The sequence below is a fragment of the Caretta caretta genome, chromosome 5, assembly GCF_965140235.1.
Source record: "Caretta caretta isolate rCarCar2 chromosome 5, rCarCar1.hap1, whole genome shotgun sequence".
In the NCBI taxonomy this organism is placed as follows: Eukaryota; Metazoa; Chordata; order Testudines; family Cheloniidae; genus Caretta; species Caretta caretta.
Genome location: NC_134210.1, coordinates 103,859,208 through 103,883,494, shown reverse-complemented (window position 1 = coordinate 103,883,494; position 24,287 = coordinate 103,859,208). Strand labels below are relative to the sequence as shown.

The following is a 24,287-nucleotide window of genomic DNA, read 5'->3' as shown; positions in this document are numbered from 1 at the left end:
AATGCAGCTGGCCTCAGGGCTCCCCCCTCCCAGCTGCTGCTGGAGCAGTGGCGGGCCCTCTGGGACTCCCCCTTTGCCGGGGCCGGAGCAGCAGCAGGCCCCCTGGGATTCTTCCCGCACAGCGGGCCCCCAGCTTTCCCCCTGCAGTGCGCCCCCCCCCAAGATTGAATCATGAATATTTTTAATAAAAGTCATGGACAGGTCATGGGGCCGTGATTTTTTGTTTTTTGCCCATGACCTGTCCATGACTTTTACTAAAAACACTCACGATTAAATCATAGCCTTATTCATGAATAATGAATTTGGATCCTCTGAAGCCTGTACAAATTAACTGGATTATATCACTTATTTTGAAAATCCAGGTCCAGTTTCATCCACCACTCAAAGGAGTGAGCCTATTTCACAGCTTGTTTGAAAAGAGAAAAGGCCTTATTTCCTCTTGATAGCTTTTCCTGGAACTCTTGTCACTGACTCAAATTCAACATGATAAAAAATAGAACTCCTCTTTCCTTCCTTCTCCCTCCCATCTCCAGCACCATAAAATAGCCACCGCTCTCTCCATCATTTAAAACTTAGGGTATTTTTTCTCCTCTTTTTCTTCCCCCCACATCCTGGCTGTTGGGAAATCTCTAAAATCTCCTCTTTCATATTAATCACTTCTGATAAAAACCTTGTCTATGTTGTGGCCACTTCTCATCTTGATTTTTGCAACTTCCTTCTTGCAACTCCCTTTCACGTATCCAAAATAATGGCGCCAAAAAAAACCCCAACAAAAACTTTGCTGCTGCTGCTGCTCTTGTTTCTCCTCATCTCAAATTCCTTCACTGGCTTCCTCTCACCTTTACACCAGAATCATGCCTCCAAGGCTTGGCCAGCTCCACTCCTGCCTCTATTGCTGCACTCATTTTCTGGCAATTGCCGCATAGCATTTGATCCTGCATCATGGAAATCAATGGGATCTTTGCCATGGACTTCAGTAAACTCAGGATTGAGTCCCTTACAGCGTACATGCCTCTGACTGCTGCTTTTATTCCTTCCTACCAATCTTGTCTTCAACCCTTCTTTCATGCCATCCCTATGCTCAGCATTCTCTCACTCACTCTCCAACCACAAGGTGATCTCCCTCTTCTCAGTCAAATCCTGTAGCCCTTTCCATGATAACCCAGCCAAACGACAAAGGGCATATTGAACACAAGCCAAAAGCAAAGACTGCATGGAGATGACAGAGTAGAGCACTTTGGCAAACATGGGTGGGTTTATTATGGAGTGTTAAAGGAAGACTACTTGAGCTTTTGTTTCCTGAACAAAAAGTGAGAGAATAAAAAACAAACAAATGAAAAAAATACCACAACAAACTTGTAGTTAGAGCATATTTGACAGCCAGTTCTGCCACCTTCTGCATTTAAAGCTTGATCCTGCAAATATTTTACTACTAGTTGTAGTACTTACTACTGTGCATTCATAGAGAGTACACAGAGTTAGTATTTGCAGATTTGGACCTATAATTGGGAAGCACTTAATCCACCATCAAGAATGGGGTGGGAGAGATGATTTACAAGACCTGCAAATGATCGTGGGAGAGTTTTATCATACATCTGGTTTTTAGCAGCATTATCTATCACATTCTGACTTAATCTTCTATTTCCATTCACATTCTATATAGAAACATTTCACATAAATAGAATTTTTATAATCTAGGATTGCAGATAAGAGTTTAATAAAATATTCTTACAATTTATTTTCACAAAAAAGGAGAAGAAAAACCAAACAGCAGTTGAAGGAACATAACAAACAGCATATTTTTAGTCATACCTGTAATCATGCTTGATACGATCAAGGGTAGAATGATGAGTTTGAGCATTCTCATCAGAACCTCTCCAGGAAATGCAAAGTAGAACTTGTCCAGGTTGGAGAGCTTGCCATACTCTCGTACTAGAACTCCTACCCCAATACCTAGAAGGTACATTAAAAACATAACACATATTCAGGATTATGCAGTAGGTTGTCATAAATACATAGAGGTGGAGGAGAAGAAAACAAGTATTAAAAAATGGGTAAAACAAAACTGACTACCAATTTTATTTTTTCCAAAGTAAGGTGACTTTTAAAATGACACCATGTAGAAACAGAGATACATACACCTCAGTCTTTTCTCTTGGCATATTACCGTCAGGTAACTAATTAATACAATAAATAATAGAATAAAATGTCTGAGTTGTGAGGACCAGTAATTTAGGCAACCAAATAAGGTCACAAGAGCCTAACTTTAAGCATCTGTTTTGAGAAAACTTAGCGTAGGTCTTCTGAGGCTCAGCCCTTAACCACAAGGCCAGCAGGACTTTGTACAACTTACTCTATTTACATCTATCAGGAGGGTTTGCAAATGGAATTTTAAAAAACTTAAAACATTTATCACAGTTAATTCTACTGGTATATTAAAAAAGAAACTAAGATGATTGATATGTAAGGAATTTTCTGATTTGGTTGATCCATATCAACTAAAATATATGTAAACTAGCAATATTTTTACATCATACACTCCATGTCATTAGAAAGAAAAACATCATGTGAAAAATCAGACCGCATCATTGTAGTTGCTACATTTGTTTAATAATCACCAAGTATTCAATTAACTTAAACCACTATTCAAATCAAATTATGCTTGTATTACTCCATTTGAGCCACCCAGAAAACATCAGCCAGTGAGTATAATCAATGGCTAAAAAGAAATTATCAGACACATTGATATTTATTCTTATCTTTCTCTTAAACAAATTAGGTGATTACTCTGTTTAAAGGAATGAGGTAAAAGATAATAAATATTACTGAAAACAAATCCTGGTCCAGGAGAGTTAATCCCTCCACTCTGGCTGAACAAACCCTTTATTTTCAATTTTAACCTAATCTAAGAAATGAACATCAGTGGGCTAAGACACGTTTACCAATGTTTTGACAGCTATTTAACTCTTGTTTCCCTAAATAATTATAGAATCATAGATTCCAAAGCCAGAAGGGACCATTGTGATCAGTCTGACCTCCTGTATTACACAGGCCATAGAACTTCCCCAAAATAATTTGTAGAGCAGATCTTTTCACATAGATGTGTGTGGTTTGAGATATTGGATACTATTTTTCTAATCAATAATTTGTGTTTAACTATGACTTGATGGGTGTTTGATATTGCAGTTATATTTAGTTGGGTTATCATTGATCCTTTCTTTTTATATTTCCCAGTCTGTATTTTATGCAATTTAATGAAAATGGTAAATATTTTTTTATTTTTTTCCCTCACCTTCCCTCCACCGTAGTTTTTATTTTAAAGGGAATAGTTGTATAAGGCAACAACTTTGCAATCACTCTGCACATTCAGGTCCTAGTCATGCAAAGTGTCAAGAGCCCTAATCTCCAACTGGGTTCAGTTCAGCATGCAGGACTGGCCCAATCCGGCAAACTCTTACTTATGTTAGTTACCACATTAAAGTTAGACTAGGCCCTGATTTTTAAAGGTATTCTGGTATTGCTCCACTCAGTGTTGCAACACCTAACTGACTTAGAAGCCTAAGTCTCATTTTCAAAAGTGACAGTACAGCTGTGCCACTGTAGTGCTTCAGCATAGACACTACCAACATGGATGGGAGGGGTTCTCCAATCAACATAGGTAATCCACCTTCCTGAGAGGTGGTAGCCAAATTGATAGGAGTATTCTTCCATTGACCAAGTGCTGTCTACAAGGGGATTTAGGTTGGCTTAACTGTGCTGATCTAGGGGTGTGGATTTTTCACATTCGTGACCGACTTAGTTAAACCGACCTAATTTTCTAGTGTAGACCAGGCCTTAGGCTCCTAAGACTCCTTGAAAGTTTAGGCTCTGAAATGTCGGTATGTCTTCACTACCCACCGGATTGGCAGGCAGCGATCGATCCAGCGGGGATCGATTTATTGTGTCTAATCTAGATGCGATAAATCGATCCCCGAGCGCTCTCCTGTCGACTCCTGTACTCCAGTGCTGCGAGAGGCGCAGGCAGAGTCGATGGGGGAGTGGCAGCAGTCGACTCACCGTGGTGAACACACCACGGTAAGTCAATCTAAGTATGTCGACTTCAGCTACGTTATTCACATAGCTGAAGTTGCATAACTTAGATCGATTCCCCTCCCTCCCGTCCCCCAAGTCACTTTTAGGCTCATGAGGTCTACTCTACAGACCTATATTGGTATAACTACGTTGCTCATGGCTGTGAAAAATCCACACGTCTGAGCGATGCAGTTATACCAGCCTAACCCCCCCATGGTGGACAGTGTCATGTCAACACAGCTACCGCCTCTTGGGGAGGTGGATTAACTACGCCAGCGGGAGAGTTGACTCCCGTCAGCTTACAGCATCTTCATTAAAGTGTTACAGCAGTGCAGCTGCATCACAGTGACCAAATGTCCCGTTATTATTGGGACCATCCAAATATTAGGGGCTTTGTCTGATATATGCAGCTACACCCCCACCCCGAAAAAAAAAAGTATTCTAATTTTTCACACTTGCTGTGTAGTCACCCTAAGCTGCGCCGATGCAGAGTTTTAAGTGTAGCCTTGGCCTAAGTCAGGTAGGTGGTGCAATAAATAACTTTAAAAATCTAGGCCTAGTGTATATCTAAAACTACAAGCTCAGCAGCAGCACAGCTGCAGCTATACTAGTGTAGCATAGTAGCCATTTAGTGATGGAAGAGATTTGTTCATTGCTGTCATTAATCCACCTCCTTGAGAGGTGGTAGCTAGATTGATGGAAGAATTCTTTTGTTGACCTAGCAGCGTCTATACTGGGGCTTAGGTCAGCTGAAATACATCTCTCAGGAGTGTGAATTTTTCACATCCCAGAGTGACATAGGTAGGTCAACCTAAGTTTTAGGTGTAGACCAGGTCTAAGAGACTGATGTAAAGCTCATTGAAGTAAATGGATACTTGCAGGATAGGGGCCTTATTTGGTTTGGGACTCTGCTGCTTCTGTGACAGCAGTAAGTAAATCAAGATTAATCAGTTGACAAAAATTGTGTACAAGGTATTTCCTTGATTCTCAGAAGGTTTGTTTCCAAAGTTATCACATTTCTTTGAGAGCAAAATGGTAGGTTATGGGATGAAACGGTGGGAGCGGTTCTGAGGAAGAAGAGGGGGGAAATGAAAAAAGCCAGCTATAAATACGTAAAACATTAAGAACATATTTTTAAAATGTTGCTGCTTATTGGGGTTTCCCTTGCTTTGGCAGTTGCAAGCTCTGTTCTGGGCTACTGCATGAATATATGACCAAGCTCTTTGAAAATTACAGTGAGGACTTTCTGATCTAAGCACCAGATTTAAAATGCCTCAGCTGGTGTTCTATGTCTTTTGGGAGAGGATGGGGGGGGGGGCAGCACAGAAAGGCACAGCTTTGAGCCAGCTTCAACCTCTCCCTATTCCTGTCTGCTCTGGGAGCCAGTGTGGCACGTGGTGTGTTAAGTACAGCAAGAAGGAATTGCTCTACTTTATGGCAGTATCCCCTGGGGTATGCCTATGGGGTACCCAGGCAGCCACAGCAGTGGAGCATGGGCGCTGTGGGGACTCCTGGATCTTCAGAACATCTTGGCCTCTTCCGAGCACATTCTCTATCCTTCTCTATGGCATCCCTACACAGTGTTTGCACCTGAATAATTTTTCCCTAGCTGGCTAAGGGTCTTTTATGGCCCCAGAAACTTCAGGTTCACATCCATTTAAGCTTGTCTCAGCTCTTCGTTCTTCCAGTGCAGATAAACTGAGTACCACAGTCTTGCTATATGGTGTCTTTCATATGAGACCTTAAATACTTAGATCTTGTGTGCTCCACATGGAGACTAGAATCTCATGGTGCTTTATGTAAACTAAGGATTTGCACATGTATCACCACCCAAAAAATCCTTTTGTTGTGTTGTTCACTAGTTCAAATGCTATCTTCCACCCTTTAAGTGTCTGCATGTCTGTGTGCTCTTTGTAAGTACCATAAAATTTACCTCCCTCAAGTGTGATGATAAACCATCTTTTCTTCACTCCAAACAGAACAGCAGCAACTAGGCATGGGAACTTTATGAACTTCTACCTCGTTTGTATTGCTTCTACTAATGTGCAAGTTAACCTTTCAGCCAAATCCCAAGCAACTAAAAAGCTATTCCTGATTAATTTCTGTCAGTGAGCACAGACAGTTTAACCTTCCTGCAACACCCTGAATCTTATCCGCCTTCAAGATATTTGCAATATTATGCAAGTGTCCTTCATCAGTGGAAGGAGAGACACAAAACTCTCTGCTGTTTATCTAAGTGCCTAAATGAAATGTGTTGGAAAAGAATTAGTCTGAGTTCTATGTTAATTCTAAAGAAGGCTCTTAAAGCCCTAAATGTAAAAAAAATTACTGAATGTGTACTTATCAAGCTAAGTCACTAAGGCCCTGATCTTGCAAACTCCTATGTACATGTTTAAATTTAGATCCCAGTGTTTTCAATGGAATTACTCACATGCCTAAAGTTAAACACATTTATAAGTGTTTTCAGGACTGGAGTTTACATTTAAAATAAAGTGTTGTAATGTATATAAAGTACAGTGCCACCATATATACAAATACTTGTTAATACAGAATGGAACAGGTACAGTCTCAGAGCAAGGTTGGTCTTTAAAAATAATTCTGAAAAGCTTAGGGAAAAAGTCTTGCTATTTAACAGTCTGCTTCTTATTTCCTTTACTCTAGGCAGGAGCTCTGGCTAGAGGACAAATGTGGCTAACTTTTCCAAAATGCCTTCAAGGGGAGAGATGGGAAAAGGAACCATTAGCTACCAATCTCCCACTGTAAGGATAAAGAGGTGCTAGCTAGGGAGTAGGAACTGATGTCAGGCTGAGTCACGAGCTGAAGAGAACCCATCACTTCTGCCAGGGAAACGTTCAGTGTTGCTAAGTATGCAATATTTAGGTGAGAGAGCAAATGGAACATTAAGAACGGAGAGTAGTTGGCAGCATTGGATTGGGGAGAAGGGAATGTTAGAGATAACATCTACTTAAAATCTAGTCAGTTTCAAAAAACAGAGTTCAAAGTAGCTTTGGGTACTAGACTTGCTCTTGCGCCTCTCAGACAATTTTTGCAGTTTCAAAAGCACATTTTCCTATTTTTAAAAATGTGTTTCTCTCCCACATTGCTGCATAAAAGACCAAGACAAACAGGAAAACTGATTAAGGCCTTTGCTCTGCAAAGACAATAGTGCAGGTTGACCTCTGCACTCACACACAGCCCCACTGACTTCAATCAGGTTCTGCACAGGGCCCAGCCAGTGGGTTCTTTCTCCAGGATTGGGTCTAGTTGACTAGACGGTGGGAAAGGGAATAGATTATACCCAAAGAGCTGTCAGAGGCACATGGCAGGCAAGTTGAAAAATATTTTCCCTTAATCTCTTTCAGTTCCAGTCATCTTAGGTATTACTTGTAACAACAGTGACAAAAATGTCTTTGAACAGTGTCTTTTTAATTATTCCAGATGGTGACTTACTCATGAAATGATTATATACACCTTTTGATTTCCTTGTACTGTATTTAATAAGGTTACTGGAAAGTGGAATGGGTTACCATTCATAAGTTGTTTTCCCTGATCTTCTGTTACCCTCTCCACTTTTTTAGGTACCACTTCTACATGCCATTTTTTCAAATTTTTAAGATGGGGGTGGGGTTTCCTCAGACTCTCACCCATGTAATTTGTTTGTTTGCTTTGGAATCTCAGACAGTGCCACAGAAGAGGCTTACCTCTCTCAGCAATATTTTGAAACAGCGGTGCTGCCACTTCCCTATTCAGTCTACATTCTGACAAGTAAACAGCAATTAATTCTTAATGACTTGTGTAGCACCTCAAAGCACTGTGGAGTTAAAATAGGACAGCCACTAAAAATGGAGCTAGAAATGCTACACTAGAATTTAGGACAGGAAGTTAGAAGAATATTTTATTCAATTGAAATAATGGGGGAATTTTGGTAGGCAGCACATATTTGCCTATGTATTGGAATTTGTGAATCATAGGTTCCATTCCTTTCTGAGCTGTCATCAGCATCAATTATGTCAGTACCTCTTTTCTGACTGTGGAATTTTATCCTTGGGAAATGTAATGCAATATAGGAAATGTAGTCTAGTGTAGAACAGATTCCTGTACGCACCAGTGTTTTAACACTATGCTGATTAGACCTGTTCTGAGCAATTTAGAGGACACAGTTAAAAATGTCCATGTTATTGCTGTTGCTACCATCTTTGAAACTGAACCAATATTAGGAACAGTAAAAACTCTCTAGTGTAGACAAAGTTTCAATCTGTTATTTTCTTCTTCTCGCCCTTCTTGTTATTCCATTTCTCCTGGAGTGGTTCCACTTTCTATAAAATACTTGAATAATCATTGGGCAAGAGGGCATGAAAACTGCTGCTCGATAACCTGGTTCTTAGGGCACTCACCAGGGATGTGGGAGCTCTTGGTTCAATTCCTTGCTCCACTTAATTTTTTAAATAAAAATGGAACAGCTTCAACACCTCTTCCCCAAAATACCCTATAGGCCAATGATTCAGGCATACTTAGGGTTTCCAACCCTCCAGGGTTGAGTTGGAGTCTCCAAGAATGAAAGGATTACGTCATGTGATGAAACCTTCAGGAATATGTCCAGCCAAAATTGGCAACCCTAGGCTCGCTCCTGTGAGGTAGGAGACCGAAGTTCAAAACCCCATTCCACATCAGGCAGAAGAAAGAACTGAAGCAAGATCTCCCACATCCCAGGTGAGCACCCTAACTAGTTGGCTAATGGTTATATGATGGGCTCCTCCCCTCCCCCTTTTGTGACTCAAGCCCTTTAAAAATGCACAGGCACAGCACATTTCATTCAACCCAAAATAGACTTTTTTGATTTACTGATTTTTTTTTTTTAATTTCTGGATTGGGTTCAACCAGAATCAATTTCCCCCCCAATATTTTTGGAACTGCCAGCAAACAAAAAAAAAATCAATTATTTACCGACCCCTAATAGCAGTCGGTGTGATAGGAGAGGGTAACTACCCATCAATTCATCACAAACGAGTCTCCACCACAGAAAGTTGTACAGTGTCCTAGCTCTTGAAGAGGGAACCCTGTGCTTCTCCTATAGCTCTGCCTAATGGAGAGGAAGCAGGAAATGATGTGAAATGATAGCATCTAGAGTTAGCTACACTGCAGAGCTACTTCTATCAAATCTGAGGCCTCTCAAAATCCAGGAGGCATGGGAGCTCTCTAAGTAGGTGATAGTACCTGCCTGCTCTGTGCAGGCATGAACCTCAGAGACTAGGTAAACTGTGATTAGGGAACCCTCTAAATGGTACAGCTGCAAACCAAGTACTTAGATGTGTCTGTCTCATTTGGGGCATCATGTAGGCGTTCACCTGTTTGGCATAATCTGACTCACCTGTAAAGTATGTCTCTGCATCTTATTATTTATAGCTATTGTTTTTGAAACATTCGCTAGGACTGGTGCATAACATTTGCAGGGAGAGAACTACACTTACAGTGCTTCTTCCCTTTTACCATGGTGTTATCTGGCAAATGACAGAAATTTAGGAATTATTAAAAAAATAAAATAGGTGCCTTGTCAACAAGCTCCTGCTTCCTCAGGACTCAGCTTTGCTGATTAAGCACTAGCACATGGGGGGGCCTTTGTGGAGCTGCATCACTGCAGCCATGTGCCTTCATAACTCCACAGCCAGTCACAGCTAGCTCTCCTGGTGCAACAAAGCAGGGCCAGGGCCTCAGGGTTGCATGGAGGAAACAGCCCTTGCACTTCTTCCAAGCACAAAGACAACAGTTGGGTTTTACGAGGGCTGCCAGCATGCCCCTTTCCCTCGTGGGGCGGGTCATGCCGTGCCACACATCCCACCCGCCTAACAACAGAACAGCCTTCCCCCCCACATTCCCTATGGCCAGAGCCCCCTTGGACCCGCTATGCTCAGCGCCCCTCCCCCAGACCCTGCCACTAATGCACAGTGCCCTGCACGCCACCACCCCTGTCCGGTGCCCCCCTGCCCACAGCCCCACCACAACTGCCCAGAACCCCCATTCCCTAGTGCCTCAACATACAGATCTTCCCCGCTCCCTCACAGCCCAGCACCCGCCCCAGGTCCCCAGAGATCCACTCCCCCATGCCCTGCCTCCCGGCTGCACAATACTCCAGATGTGGCTTCACCAGTGCCGAATAGAGGGGAATAATCACTTCCCTTGATCTGCTGGCAGTGCTTCTCCTAACGCAGCCCAATATGCCATTAGTCTTCTTGACAACAAGGGCACACTGTTGACTCATATCCAGCTTCTCATCCACTGTAATCCCCAGGTCCTTTTCTGCAGAACTGCCGCTTAGCCCGTCAGTCCCCAGCCTGTAGCAGTGCATGGGATTCTTCCTTCCTAAGTGCAGGACTCTGCACTTGTCCTTGTTGAGCCTCATCAGATTTCTTTTGGCCCAATCCTCCAATTTGTCTAGGTCACTCTGGACCCTATCCCTACCCTCCAGCATAGCTACCTCTCCCCCAGCTTACTGTCATCCGCAAACTTGCTGACGGTACAATCCATCCCATCATCCAGATCATTAATGAAGATGTTGAACAAAACTGACCCCAGGACTTAAGTTTCCTGTAAGTGGCGCGGCCATGCAGCAGCATATTTAGCGCTGTGCAGGTGTTCAGGGAACCCACCTGGGGACCTACTGTGGCCGGGGATTGGCCAGGGGAGGGGCGCCCCTCCCCCGGCCCCAACCTAGCCAGGCCCCCAACCTGCCATGGCCGGGGTGCCCGGTCCTGGCAGGGTGGCCCAGCCCAGCCCCAGCCACGGCCTGGACTCAGGCGTAGCTCGGGGTGACCCAGGAGTGGCCCGGCCTGGACCAGACCCAAGTACAGACAGAACGGCCCGGCCCAGCCCAGACCCAGGTGCGGCTGGGGCAGCATGGACCCAGGTGCGACCGGAGCCTGGCCCTAGCCGCAGCCAGGGCAGCGTGGACCCAGGTGCAACTGGAGTGGCCTGGCCCAGCTGGAGCGCCCCTCCCCTGGCCAGAGCCCAGCCCCGGCCTGGATCTGCTGGGGCCAGGGAAGCGGTGCCTATCCTGCAGCCCCAACCCCGGAGCTGCCATGGTGCGGAGAGGTGCCTCTCTCTCACAGCCCAGGTATTGCTGTGGGAAGAGAGAGCTGGGCGGAGTCCTCTCTCCTCACCGTAGCCCTGGTGCCCCTTCCCACACCCAAACCCCTCATCCCCAGCCCCACCCCAGAGCCCCTGCACCCCAACCCCCACATATCACCTCCATATTGGTGCACGTAACAAAATTAATTCCACACATGGGTGGGAAAAATTAATGGGAACACTGCCCAGGACCAAGTTCATTCATGATGTACCTCCACTGAAGTCAATGACTTACATTTTCACTCTTTGTATAGATCAAACACAATCTGAAAATAGAACAAAACAAATGAAGCCCTATAAGTAAAATATCTATAGCCACAAAATAATAAACATTTTGTTTTTATTACAAAATAATTTCAAATATAATCTGAAAAACATGCTTATTTCTCAACAATCAGATCTCCTCGCTTCCCATAATGAGTTAATTTGGATGGCTCAAGATAACAACTCTAGTGACCTCTTGGTTTCAGACCTCTATTTTTGTTGTTCTAAAAATCTGATGTCATTCACTGTGATATTTTTAAAATTTATTTTGGTCATTATTCTTGATTACTAGGACTACATAGCTGATAAATTATAAACCTGGGTCTTCTCAAGACATAATATTTATTCCAGGTTCCAGTCTGCAGGAGACGAGCTTATCAGCTTTGAGTTACTCACCATCTGTCTCTGTTCTTAGTCTTCTTCCCATCTCACTTTACAGCCTTTCTTTCGAGAATCTCCTCCACTCACATGGCTTCAACTGCTACTTATCCACTATTTTTTTTTTTTTTTTTTTAGCAAATCTACTTGCCCTCTCCTAAGTACAGCAGGGCAAAAATCTTTGACCGAACCATTTTTCAGTGTAAAATGCAGATTTGGTGACACCAAAACATTTTGTGAATTCATATGGGTTTCACCAAATTGTCTGTGTTTCTTAAAAAAATTAAAAAAACACCTCTCCCACAAAATAAAAACATTTTCTTTCTGACAAGTTCTAAATAAGCTGTTTTAATTTTTCACCTGGAAATGGCTTCTTATTTAGAAATCTTTAATGTCATGAAAAAACAATTCAAACATTCAACGCTCAAAATCAAAACAAAATGTTTCATTTGACCCTGAACTGTTTTTTTTAAACCTTTATTCTGGCTATAATAGTTGAGATTGGAAAGGCTGTTTAGTGAGAAACTGAAGATACAAGATAGTGACGTGTAGAGAAACTATTACTCTGCAACTAATCAAGACAACAACGTTGAGAAATCAAAGAGATGACCTAGAAATGGAGTTCTGATTAAGCAGGGTCAGGTTGCTTGTGATTCCTAAAACATGTGGAGGTCTGAGAAAAGTTTGTTTTGCAATATATTGTGAAAGTGTTAGGGTTGAATAATTTGTAATCTTTGTAAATGGACATGATGTGTTGCACTCTGTCTCTCAAGAAGCTAACAAGTAAGCATGGAATGTGAAACACTTGGAAAGAGGAACAATTTAAAAAAAAATGAATTAGACTCTGCAAATTTTTTATCTGTGTTATAGTTCTGCCCTTCAGCATTAGAAAGCAATTAAAGGCATGGGAACATATGTATTCATCAGATGTGGTATTGCTTGCAAGGGTCAGATGCAAGAATGCTACAGATGCTACAGTGTTTCTGGAAAAGGAAGAGGTAGATGTCATAAAAATAAAAGGACAGGTAAACACCTTTCTGTATACAGTGCAATAAAATCCCTCCTGGCCAGAGGCAGAACCCTTTCACCTGTAAAGGGTTTAGAAGCTAAGATAACCTCACTGGCACCTGACCAAAATGACCAATGAGGAGAAAAGATACTTTCAAAGCTGGAATATGCGGGGGAACAAAGGGCGTCTGTCTGTCTGTCTGTGTGATGCTTTTGCCAGGAACAGATCAGGAATGCAGACTGAGAACTTCTGTAAATTAGTAAGTAATCTAGCTAGAAATGCATTAGATTTCCTTTTGTTCAATGTCTGGTAAAATAAGTTGTGCTGAATGGAATGTATATTCTTGTTTTTGTGTCTTTTTGTAACTTAAGGTTTTGCCTAGAGGGATTCTTTATGTTTTGAATCTGATTACCCTGTAAGGTATTTACCATCCTGATTTTACAGAGGTGATTCTTTTACCTTTTCTTTAATTAAAATTCTTCTTTTAAGTACCTGATTGATTTTTCATTGTTCTTAAGATCCAAGGGTTTGGGTCTGTGGTCACCTGTACAAATTGGTGAGGATTTTTATCAAGCCTTCCCCAGGAAAAGGGGTGTAGGGCTTGAGGGGATATTCTGGGGGAAGACATCTCCAAGTGGGCTCTTTCCCTGTTCTTTGTTTAACACGCTTGGTGGTGGCAGCATAGGGTTCAAGGACAAGGCAAAGTTTGTACCTTGGGGAAGTTTTTAACCTAAGCTGGTAAGAATAAGCTTAGGGGGTCTTTCATGCAGGTCCCCACATCTGTACCCTAGCGTTCAGAGTGGGGAAGGAACCTTGACAGTAGATTAACAATGCAAATACAGTATCTGTGATTAGCCTCAATTGGTGCATTATCTGTGTTTACTGGGGCATATGGACAGAAGGCGTCTTTATATTTTTGTGGAATGGGAAAATAGCACAAGGAGTCCTACAGAGGTTGTTTTAGACAGTCAGTGGGAAATCAGTGGTAGGAAATATTTTACTGATGGTCTTATTGCTTTTCAGGTGGGGCAGGAATGTTCCATCAATTTCAGTGGCTTTATTCCATTTTGGGTTTTATGGCATGGAAAGGCACCTAACAGTCATTCCTTTCAAATCTCCCTCTATTGAAAAATCCTTATAAAGTTCTTAATCTATATGGCCAAATTCCCCATCAGTTTGAACTGTGCACGTTGGTCTAGGCCTGAAGTTTCATGTACAAAATAGGGCTGTCAATTAATTGCAGTTAACTCACGTGATTAACCCAAAAAATTAATGGTGATTAAAAAAATTAATCACGATTAATCACACTGTTAAACAACAGAATACCAACTGAAATTTATTAAATATTTTTGGATGTTTTCTACATTTTCAAATATATTGATTTCAATTACAACACAGAATACAAAGTGTACAGTGCTCACTTTATATTAGTTTTTATTACAAATATTTGCACTGTAAAAATGATATACAAAAGAAAGTATTTTTCAATTTACCTCATACAAGTACTGTAGTGCAATCCCTATTGTGAAAAAGTAACTTAGAAATGTAGATTTTTTTTGTTACATAACTGCACTCAAAAACAAAACAATGTAAAACTTTAGAGCCTACAGGTCCAAGCAGTCCTACTTCATGTTCAGCCAATCGCTAAGACAAACAGCTTTGTTTACATTTACGGGAGATACTGCTGCCTGCTTCTTATTTACAATATCACCAGAAAGTGAGAACAGACATTTGCATGGCACTTTTGTAGCTGGCACTGCAAGGTATTTACATGCCAGATATGCTAAACATTTGTATGCCCCTTCATGCTTCTACCACCATTCCGGAGGACATGCTTCCATGCTGATGATTTTCGTTAAAAAAATAATGCATTAATTAAATTTGTGACTGAACTCCTTGGGGGAGAATTGTATGTCTCCTGTTCTGTTTTACCTGCAGTCTGACATATATTTCATGTTATAGCAATCTTGGATGATGACCCAGCACATGTTGTTTGATTTATCAACACCGTCACTGCAGATTTGCCAAAACACAAAAAATGTACCAATGTGAGATTTCTAAAAATAGCTACAGCACTCAACCCAAGATTTAAGAATCTGAAGTGCCTTCCAAAATCTGAGAGGGACAAGGTGTGGAGCGTGCTTTCAGAAGTCTTAAGAGAGCAATATTTCAATGCAGAAACTATAGGACCTGAACCACCAAAAAAGAAAATCAGCCTTCTGCTGGTGGCATCTGATTCAAATGATGAAAATGAACATGCATTAGTCAACTCTGTTTGGATCGTTATCGAGCAGAACCCATCATCAGCATGGATGCATGTCCTCTGGAATGGTTGTTGAAACATAAAGGGACATATGAATCTTTAGCGCATCTGGCACATAAATATCTTGCGACACCGGTGACAACAATGCCGTGCGAACTCCTGTTCTCACTTTCAGATGACATTGTTAACAAGAAGTGGGCAGCATTATCTCCTGCAAATGTAAACAAACTTGTTTGTCTGAACAATTGGCTGAAGTAGGACTGAGTGGCTCTAAAGTTTTATATTGTTTTAGTTTTGAATGCAGGGTTTTTTTTGTACATAATTCTACATTTGTAAGTTCAACTTTCATAAAAAAGAGATTGCACTACAGTACTTGTATTAGGTGAATTAAAATATACTATTTCTTATTTTTTACTTGGAAATATTTGTAATCAAAAATAAATATAAAGTGAGCACTGTACACTTTATATTCTGTGTTGTAATTGAAATCAATATATTTGAAAATGTAGAAAACATCTAAAAATATTTAAATAAATGGTATTCTCTTATTAACAGTGTGATTAATTGCGATTAACTTTTTTAATCACTTGACAGCCCTAGTATTCTATTATTATTTAACAGTGCGATTAATCACGTGATTGATTTTTTGAATTGTGTGATTAATTAAGGTTAACGCTTGACATCCCTAATTCAAAACCAATTTACATGAGAGGTGGGGAAACGTTTTGTCAAATGAATGAACAAATCTTGCTTTGAAAAAAAAGTTTCAGAACTTGCTGTCAGACAGCAAAGGAACTGAGTTTAACTTCAATTATCTTTGCTTTTGTTCTGTAGATATATTTCTAGTCTGAGGATGCTTGTCAAACCTCAACACTAGTGTGAAATTTAGCCCTGGTCTATCCAAGGTTTATCCTGAAAGAGTGTAGCCACTGTTTTATAAAATGTGTCTTTTTAAATACCGCTGTCCCTTTTTTTTTCTCCACCAGCTGCATGTGTTTCAATGATTACAGGATCTTCTCCTTCCCAGAGGCTAGTGAAGCTTAGAAAGAAAAAAAAACGCACTCACGATGAAATGTTCTCCGAGCTCATGCTGTCCTCCCACACTGACAGAGCACAGACGAATGCGTGGAGGCAAATAATGTCAGAGTGCAGGAAAGCACAAAATGACCGGGAGGAGAGGTGGCGGGCTGAAGAGAGTAAGTGGTGGGCTGAAGACAGGGCTGAAGCTCAAATGTGGCGGCAGCGTGATGAGAGGAGGCAGGATTCAATGCTGAGGCTGCTGGAGGACCAAACCAGTATGCTGCAGTGTATGGTTGAGCTGCAGCAAAGGCAGCTGGAGCACAGACTGCCACTACAGCCCCTGTGTAACCAACCGCCCTCCTCCCCAAGTTCCATAGCCTCCACACCCAGATGCCCAAGAACGCGGTGGGGGGGCCTCCGGCCAACCAGCTACTCCACCACAGAGGATTGCCCCAAAAAAAAGAAGGCTGTCATTCAATAAATTTTAAAGTTGTAAACTTTTAAAGTGCTGTGTGGCATTTTCCTTCCCTCCTCCACCACCCCTCCTGGGCTACCTTGGTAGTCATCCCCCTATTTGTGTGATGAATGAATAAAGAATGTGAAGCAACAATGACTTTATTGCCTCTGCAAGCGGTGATCGAAGGGAGGAGGGGAGGGTGGTTAGCTTACAGGGAAGTAGAGTGAACCAAGGGGCGGAGGGTTTCATCAAGGAGAAACAAACAGAACTTTCACACCGTAGCCTGGCCAGTCATGAAACTGGTTTTCAAAGCTTCTCTGATGCGTACCGCGCCCTCCTGTGCTCTTCTAACCGCCCTGGTGTCTGGCTGTGTGTAACCAGCAGCCAGGCGATTTGCCTCAACCTCCCACCCCGCCATAAACCTCTCCCCCTTACTCTCACAGATATTGTGGAGCACACAGCAAGCAGTAATAACAGTGGGAATATTGGTTTCGCTGAGGTCTAAGCGAGTCACTAAACTGCGCCAGCGCGCCTTTAAACGTCCAAATGCACATTCTACCACCATTCTGCACTTGCTCAGCCTGTAGTTGAACAGCTCCTGACCACTGTCTAGGCTGCCTGTGTACGGCTTCATGAGCCATGGCATTAAGGGGTAGGCTGGGTCCCCAAGGATACATATAGGCATTTCAACATCCCCAACAGTTATTTTCTGGTCTGGGAATAAAGTCCCTTCCTGCAGCTTTTGAAACAGACCAGAGTTCCTGAAGATGCGAGCGTCATGTACCTTTCCCGGCCATCCCACGTTGATGTTGGTGAAACGTCCCTTGTGATCCACCAGAGCTTGCAGCACTATTGAAAAGTACCCCTTGCGGTTTATGTACTCGGCGGCTTGGTGCTCCGGTGCCAAGATAGGGATATGGGTTCCGTCTATGGCCCCACCACAGTTAGGGAATCCCATTGCAGCAAAGCCATCCACTATGACCATCCACATTTCCCAGGGTCACTACCCTTGATATCAGCAGATCTTTGATTGCGTGGGCTACTTTCATCACAGCAGCCCCAACAACAGTAGATTTGCCCACTCCAAATTGATTCCCAACTGACCGGTAGCTGTCTGGCGTTGCAAGCTTCCACAGGGCTATCGCCACTCGCTTCTCAACTGTGAGGGCTGCTCTCATCTTGGTATTCATGCGCCTCAGGGCAGGGGAAAGCAAGTCAGAAAGTTCCATGAAAGTGCCCTTACGCATGCGAAAGTTTCGCAGCCACTGGGAATCGTCCCAGACCTGCAACACTATGCGGTCCCACCAGTCTGTGCTTGTTTCCCGAGCCCAGAATCGGCGTTCCACAGCATGAACCTGCCCCATTAGCACCATGATGCATGCATTGTCAGGGCCCATGCTTTCAGAGAAATCTGTGTCCATGTCCTGATCACTCACGTGACTGCGCTGACGTCGCCTCCTTGCCCGGTATCACTTTGCCAGGTTCTGGTGCTGCATATACTGGTGGATAATGCGTGTGGTGTTTAATGTGCTCCTAATTGCCAAAGTGAGCTGAGCGGCCTCCATGCTTGCCTTGGTATGGCGTCCGCACAGAAAAAAGGCGCGGAATGATTGTCTGCCGTTGCTCTGACGGAGGGAGGGGCGACTGACGACACGGCTTACAGGGTTGGCTTCAGGGAGCTAAAATCAACAAAGGGGGTGTCTTTACATCAAGGAGTATTTCAGGCAGGACTTCACGGAGGGTTCCAATAAGAAATGGTAAACCTAAGTTATTGTTCTTATTAGAACAAGGAGGTTAGCCTGGCCTCTGATTGATACATGGCTAGATTTACCTCGCTGCACCTTCTCTGTGAGTGACTGCAGTGTGACCTAGAGGAATGAGTCCCCCTAGACGGGGGAGGGGGGAAGCAAATGAATACAGAACAAATCTGGTCTATTTCTTGTTTTGATCCACTCCATCTATCTTTTACATCTTTGGCTGGCAGCAGACGGTGCAGAAGGACTGCATGCCATCCACATCTCATGGCTGCTCGGCAGAAGATGATACAGTACGACTGCTAGCCATCCTCATCTCTTGCCTGCCCGGCAGAAGATGGTACAGTATGACTGCTAGAAATCCGTATCGCCTGCCTGCTCACCATAAGACGGTTCAATAGGACTGACTGCAGGACTAAAGAGAATGACCTGGTCAAGTCACTCCAAATTTAGTCCCTGCGCCATGTCTGTCCAGGCGCTCCCAGCCGACGTGGCCAGGAGCACCTCGGACATGACGATGACGGCTACCAGTCTTACTGTACCATCTGCTGCCACAAGGCAAGGGGTTGCTGCTACTGTGTAGCAATGCCGTACCGCGTCTGCCAGCACCCAGGAGACATAGGGTGATGGTTACCTGAGCAGGCTCCATGCTTGCCGTGGTATGGCGTCTGCACAGGTAACTCAAGAAAAAAGGCGCAAAATGATTGTCTGCCCTTGCTTTCACGGAGGGAGGGAGGGAACGGGGGCCTGACGATATGTACCCAGAACCACCCGCGACAATGTTTTAGCCCCATCGGGCATTGGGATCTCAACCCAGAATTCCAATGGGCAGAGGAGACTGCGGGATAGCTATCCACAGTGCAATGCTCCGGAAGTCGACTCTAGCCTCGGTACTGTGGAAGCACTCCGCCGAGTTAATGCACTTAATGCACTTAGAGCATTTTCTGTGGGGACACACACACTCGAATATATAAAACCGATTTCTAAAAAAGCGACTTCTATAAATTCGACCTTATTCCGTAGTGTAGACATACCCTTAGAAATAAAGCCATCCACAGTCTGTTTTGTGTCTTAATAGTCAATCCAGAGTCTCTTTTAGAGATGCTGTGTCTTGTAACTCACAACACGGATTCTGTCTTTCTGTGCTACTACGTATAAATGAATTGGATTGAATTGTATGGAGTTTTGGAGAAGGAAAAGGAGACAAGCATCACAGCTGTTTAAAGAGGTACTACTGCGTGTGTGACACTTAGTATCACAGCAGGAAGAAACTGAAACCTCTCATTAAATTTCCAGACTAATCGTTGACTCAGGATGTCTGGTTTGCATTCATTAAAAATTCCAAATTAATAAAAGATGTAATTGAAGATTTAAAGAACGGAAGTGAATATCAGATGTTTAATGGAGAACCAACATTATCATGAACCTATCAGACAGTAATTCACTTGCTTTATCATAATCTCTTTGTTTTGTCCTCATGACAAAAATAGGAACAGTTCAGTTTTCACAAATGTGTTTCCAAAGATGGTTCATCCTTTTTCATTTTTTATGTGCTTCATGCTGTGTTTTGCAAGTGCACAGAAATGGTTCAGGAGAAAAGAGCCACAGCCAAGAAAAGGGGAACCCAGAGATGACGGAACAAGGAAATGGAAATAGGAAACACTGAGGTCTTAATATTTTTTCAGAATAGTGTTTTGTTTTGTTTCCCTTACATCTCTCTGAAGCAGAAAAGTTTCTCAAGCCAAGCCTAAATACTTTACAAATTACAAATTGTGTCAGAGATTCCAGGCCAAATTTACATCTGAAGCTGCCTGCCCAAAGGAGTCCAGTATGCTCCCTGGGATTGCAGACATGAAGGCTATCTTCCATTTCGAGGGGAAATACCAAGTGTCTATCAAAAGAGGGATGCCATGTTAAGTGTTCTGCTGCTGTCTCTTCCCCCATGTTGCAGTTACTCTCATAGGAACTACACCAGTGGGATCCCCAAGAGTGTTCAGCATTTCTCCAGTTGTATGCTGCTTGCTTAGACATGTAACTGTGAAAAAGTCATCTTATTTCTCAACTCATTTGCTTCCTGTACACATTCAGTCATCTCTGCTCACTTGAGTAGTAAAAATAAATTTGAAGTATTTTTTATTCTTGTTAACCCTGCAGAGTCAATACAGTTAAGAGAAAGTATGATGGAGTCTATCTGTTCTTATGCATCATCAAGAGAACTGCCAATTAAGTTCCCGCTGCGGGTCCAAATTCTTATTCTTTTGCAACCCCAGTGAAGGCAATGTGCTTTGTACAGGTGTCATGGAGGTCAGATTTTGGACTGCAGAATTTTACTACTAGTGCCAAAGTACAAGTCCAGGTGTATGTCTACACTGAAAAAAAAAAGAAAAAAAAAGGTGTTCTTATCTTGGTTAAAATAGCAGTGCTGCCATGTCTTCACTGCTTTTAACTCAGGTTAGCAGCTCGAGTTAAAGCCTGTAGGGGAGCCTGAGGTTGAACTCAAACTACTAACCTAAGTTAAAAGCAGTGAAGACATGGCAACACTGCTATTTTAACACAAATTAAGAACACACTTTTTTTTTTCCAGTTTGCAATGTAGACATGGATCTCCCTGTGCCATTTTTACAGTCAATTTTCAGAGAACAACTCAACTTTAAAGGGTCCAAATATATGAAGATATTCCAAGCTAACAGTTCAATTCCTGTTAGCTGGAAAGAAGGAGGAAAATGGGGGTGGGGGTGGGTGGGAGGGGAATCTTGTTAAACAGATGCTGACAACAGACAAAAGTCTCACCCACCTTTAAAAATAAAACACGAGAGACTGAGCAGGGATGGAGCAGAAAGGATTTTTCCCGTCCACCAAGACGGCAGTGGCTGGGACAAACCCATGCTCCCCATATTCAAAAACACACACATAGAGCTTTAAAATGTTTTTTAAATAAAGAAAACAGATGACTTAGCTTTAACTTGCCTGTAGCTCCACCCCCAGCATCAGGTCAGGCAGTGAGTTTACTCCAGGTGTAGGAAGCATTCATGGCAGAATGATCCTTTCCCTGGATGGGGCTCTGGGGCCCAAACGTAAAAGGCTATTTCTTCACAGTCGATTGCTCCCCTTCCTACCTAGGTGGCCTGCCACTAATTCAGCATCTATGGCCTTCTGGGCTTGCTCAACTCATAAAGCCATGGTTATATTTTACTGCAGCAGGCCCTTCAATGATTAAATACGTAGCACTCCTACTAAATTTTGAAGAGCTCTGTGTAGCTTGAAAGCTTGTCTTTCTTGCCAACAGAAGTTGATCCAATAAAAGGTACTACATCTCACCCATCTTGTCTCTCTATTTAATTAGTGGCATTTGTAAGAAAACCTAGTAGATACAATTACACCCAGAGGCAGAGTCTCATGCCCTTGGCAATGAGATTTTCACACTGTGTTTTCTTAACTGAACATGTCCCATGGAAGATTGCCAAACTAGTGTTTTTACTTTGAAGAAAGGCTGTGTTTCTCCTCAAAACCTTAGGTAAACACTTTTTTTCCCTCCAGCATCTGTTTAACAAGATTTCCCCCCTTTTAATGGGGACTCAGGAAATCTGGGTTCATTTCTCAGATCTGCCATAGACTCCTTGTGTAACCTGAAAGTCTGATCTGTAGCTCATTGAAGTCAATGAAAAATCTCCCTTATACTTCAGTGGGCTCTGGATTAGGTCCCTAATCTATTTGTGCCTCAGTTCCCAATATGTAATATGGGAATAATAGTGTTTCCTTTCTCCACCCATTTGTCTGTCTTGTCTAGGTTGAAAACTTTTCAGGACTGGAAAGATCTTCTACCAGGTGTATATATAGCACCCAGCACACTGAGACCCTGATCTTGCTTGGGAGCTCTGGGCACAACGGTAGTAAAAATAAATGATAAAAATATTGATAACAGCAAAGTAAAGGTTGCTCTATAAAGAAATAATCAGAAGTTGTACGCATTCTCAAGTGCCTGTTGACACATCATCATCTTAAAGGACTGAGGTTGAGGAGAGTCTTGCTGACTGGCTAGACACCCCCATCACTTGCAGCTACAGAGGGGTTAATTTTCTTTTTACCTTTAACCCTTCCCAAATCAAAGTGGAATTTTTGTGCTTCCTATCTCATAAATAAGGCTACGTTTTAGTCACAGGTATTTTTAGTAAAAGCAATGGACAGGTCACAGGCAGTAAACGAACATTCACAGCCCACAACCTGTCCATGACTTATATACTATATACCCCTAACTAAAACTTGGGATGGGGGGGCCACCGGTGCTGTGGGGGGTAAGTCTGGAGGTGCTGTGGGGGGGTGTCCCGGGACCCCTGCTGGTTTTGGGGAGGAGGTGGGTGGTGGCGCATAGTCCAGGACCCCCTACTGGGGGTGGAGGAAGGTTAGCAGGGCTGGCAGGCTCCCTACCGGGCTCCGCGCAACTGGCGGCCGGCATGTCCCTGCAGCTCCTGGTGGGGTGGGGGAGGGAAGGCCGGGGGGCTCCACACGCTGCCCCTGCCATGAGTTCCGGCCCCACAGCTCCCATTTGCAATGAACCACAGCCAACGGGAGCTGTGGAGGTGGTGCCTCCAGGCAGGGGCAGCATGCAGAGCCCCCTGGCCCCTCTGCCTAGGAGCTGCAGGGTAAGCACTGCCCTGCACCCCAACCCCCAGCCCTGAACCTCCTCCCATACCCAAACTGCCCCAGAGGTAGCTGGTGCAACTGGCTCAGGGGCTTCCTCATCTGCTTGGGCAGCCCCGGTGCCAGCTGCACTGGCTGCTGCAGAAGTCACAGAGGTCATAAAGTCGTGGAACCCATGACCTCTGTGACAGACACAGAGCCATACTCATAAATGAGTTGGTGAAGTTACACAGCTACTCTAAAAGTAAACTTCCTCATTGTAATACTTCCTTCCTTTATTAGATACAGCGTTTCTCGACCTTTTTGATACCAGGGACTGCCTTGCTGCCTTCCTAAACTGTGTCAGGAAGATCTCAGGACAAAATATGTATGCCTACAAAGAGTGACTAATTGGCCAACGGAAAATGGAGGTTTAATAAGTGATGTGAAACCACACCATCTATTTAGTAATCTTATCCCTGAAAGATGAGGTCTCATCATCATCATTATCCCACAGATTATCCCTTGTCTGACTCTGTCTGTTATTAAGGGTTCCTGACACTTCTCAGTATAAGGCCCTATTTTCAGTTGCTTATAACTTTGCCAAATTTTAACTGTTAATGTTGTAATTTTCCATGTCAGGTAGCTGAGGACTCACTTCTGCAACTGAAGACAATGGGAGCTATGCTTTGATTATACAAAGTGCTATATAATGCTAAGTACTCTGCAAAACTGAGTCCTAAGGTTCTTAAATTGAGCACCCACAATTTAACCTCCGTGCATCAGTTGTCCATCTGTAAAATTGGGATAATATCACCCCTTATCTCATTGCGGTGTGAAAATAAAGTAATGTCTGTGAAACACTGAGATACTACAATCAGCGCTATGGAATAACCCATGAGAAAATTATTAATTCGGCCTTCAGAGCAGGGTTTGAATACTGTGCAGTAAATAAGCGAAGGGGTCAGACATTATTCAATGAAAAGACAATAACATATTGACTCTCTACTCATTAAGAACTTACCATCCATCCTGTGCACTGAATGAGACAGGGGTCCAGGGGAAATAGTAATAAGTTATTGTGTAATTAAAGACTGTAGCACAATGCATACACACAAGGAGGCCAAATTAAAGTTGCACAAGCAGCTTTACTTCTGGCACTTCCTAATTGCTGAGTGCTTGATTTTGCAGCCTTACTGTTCTTTTATTGTATTTTTGTACTATATCAGACAGACATATGTCAGTACTATGAAATATAAAATAATCATATTTTAATTTTAGACTAAATAGTGGGAAATGGTGAATTTGGGCCTATGATACTACTGAAGTGAC

The 24,287-nt window shown here is 42.9% G+C and overlaps 2 protein-coding genes and 1 long non-coding RNA gene across 7 annotated transcripts in view; 2 read left to right on the top strand and 1 right to left on the bottom strand.

Annotated features, from left to right (window-relative positions):
* The window catches only part of LOC142072208 (uncharacterized), a 630,664-nt gene extending 614,032 nt beyond the window's left edge, over positions 1-16,632 (top strand). Inside the window, exon 2 of the long non-coding RNA XR_012668610.1 lies at positions 16,094-16,632. This is a non-coding gene — a long non-coding RNA (uncharacterized LOC142072208). The remainder of the gene's footprint in view (positions 1-16,093) is intronic.
* Positions 1-24,287, top strand: part of SPATA6L (spermatogenesis associated 6 like) — a 202,599-nt gene that overhangs the window by 104,821 nt on the left and 73,491 nt on the right. The window contains exon 13 of one of the 5 annotated variants that reach the window (XM_075128761.1): positions 15,942-16,013. The exons of the other annotated variants lie outside the window; for them this stretch is intronic. The gene's annotated coding sequence lies outside the window, so the exon portion shown is untranslated. Of the gene's footprint in view, positions 1-15,941; positions 16,014-24,287 lie in introns of those variants that run through there. 5 annotated transcript variants of the gene reach the window in all.
* SLC1A1 (solute carrier family 1 member 1) overlaps positions 1-24,287 on the bottom strand; it is a 74,381-nt gene that overhangs the window by 43,512 nt on the left and 6,582 nt on the right. Inside the window, exon 2 of the mRNA XM_048850514.2 lies at positions 1,813-1,953. Within this exon, the coding sequence (XP_048706471.1) occupies positions 1,813-1,953 (141 nt within the window). The remainder of the gene's footprint in view (positions 1-1,812; positions 1,954-24,287) is intronic.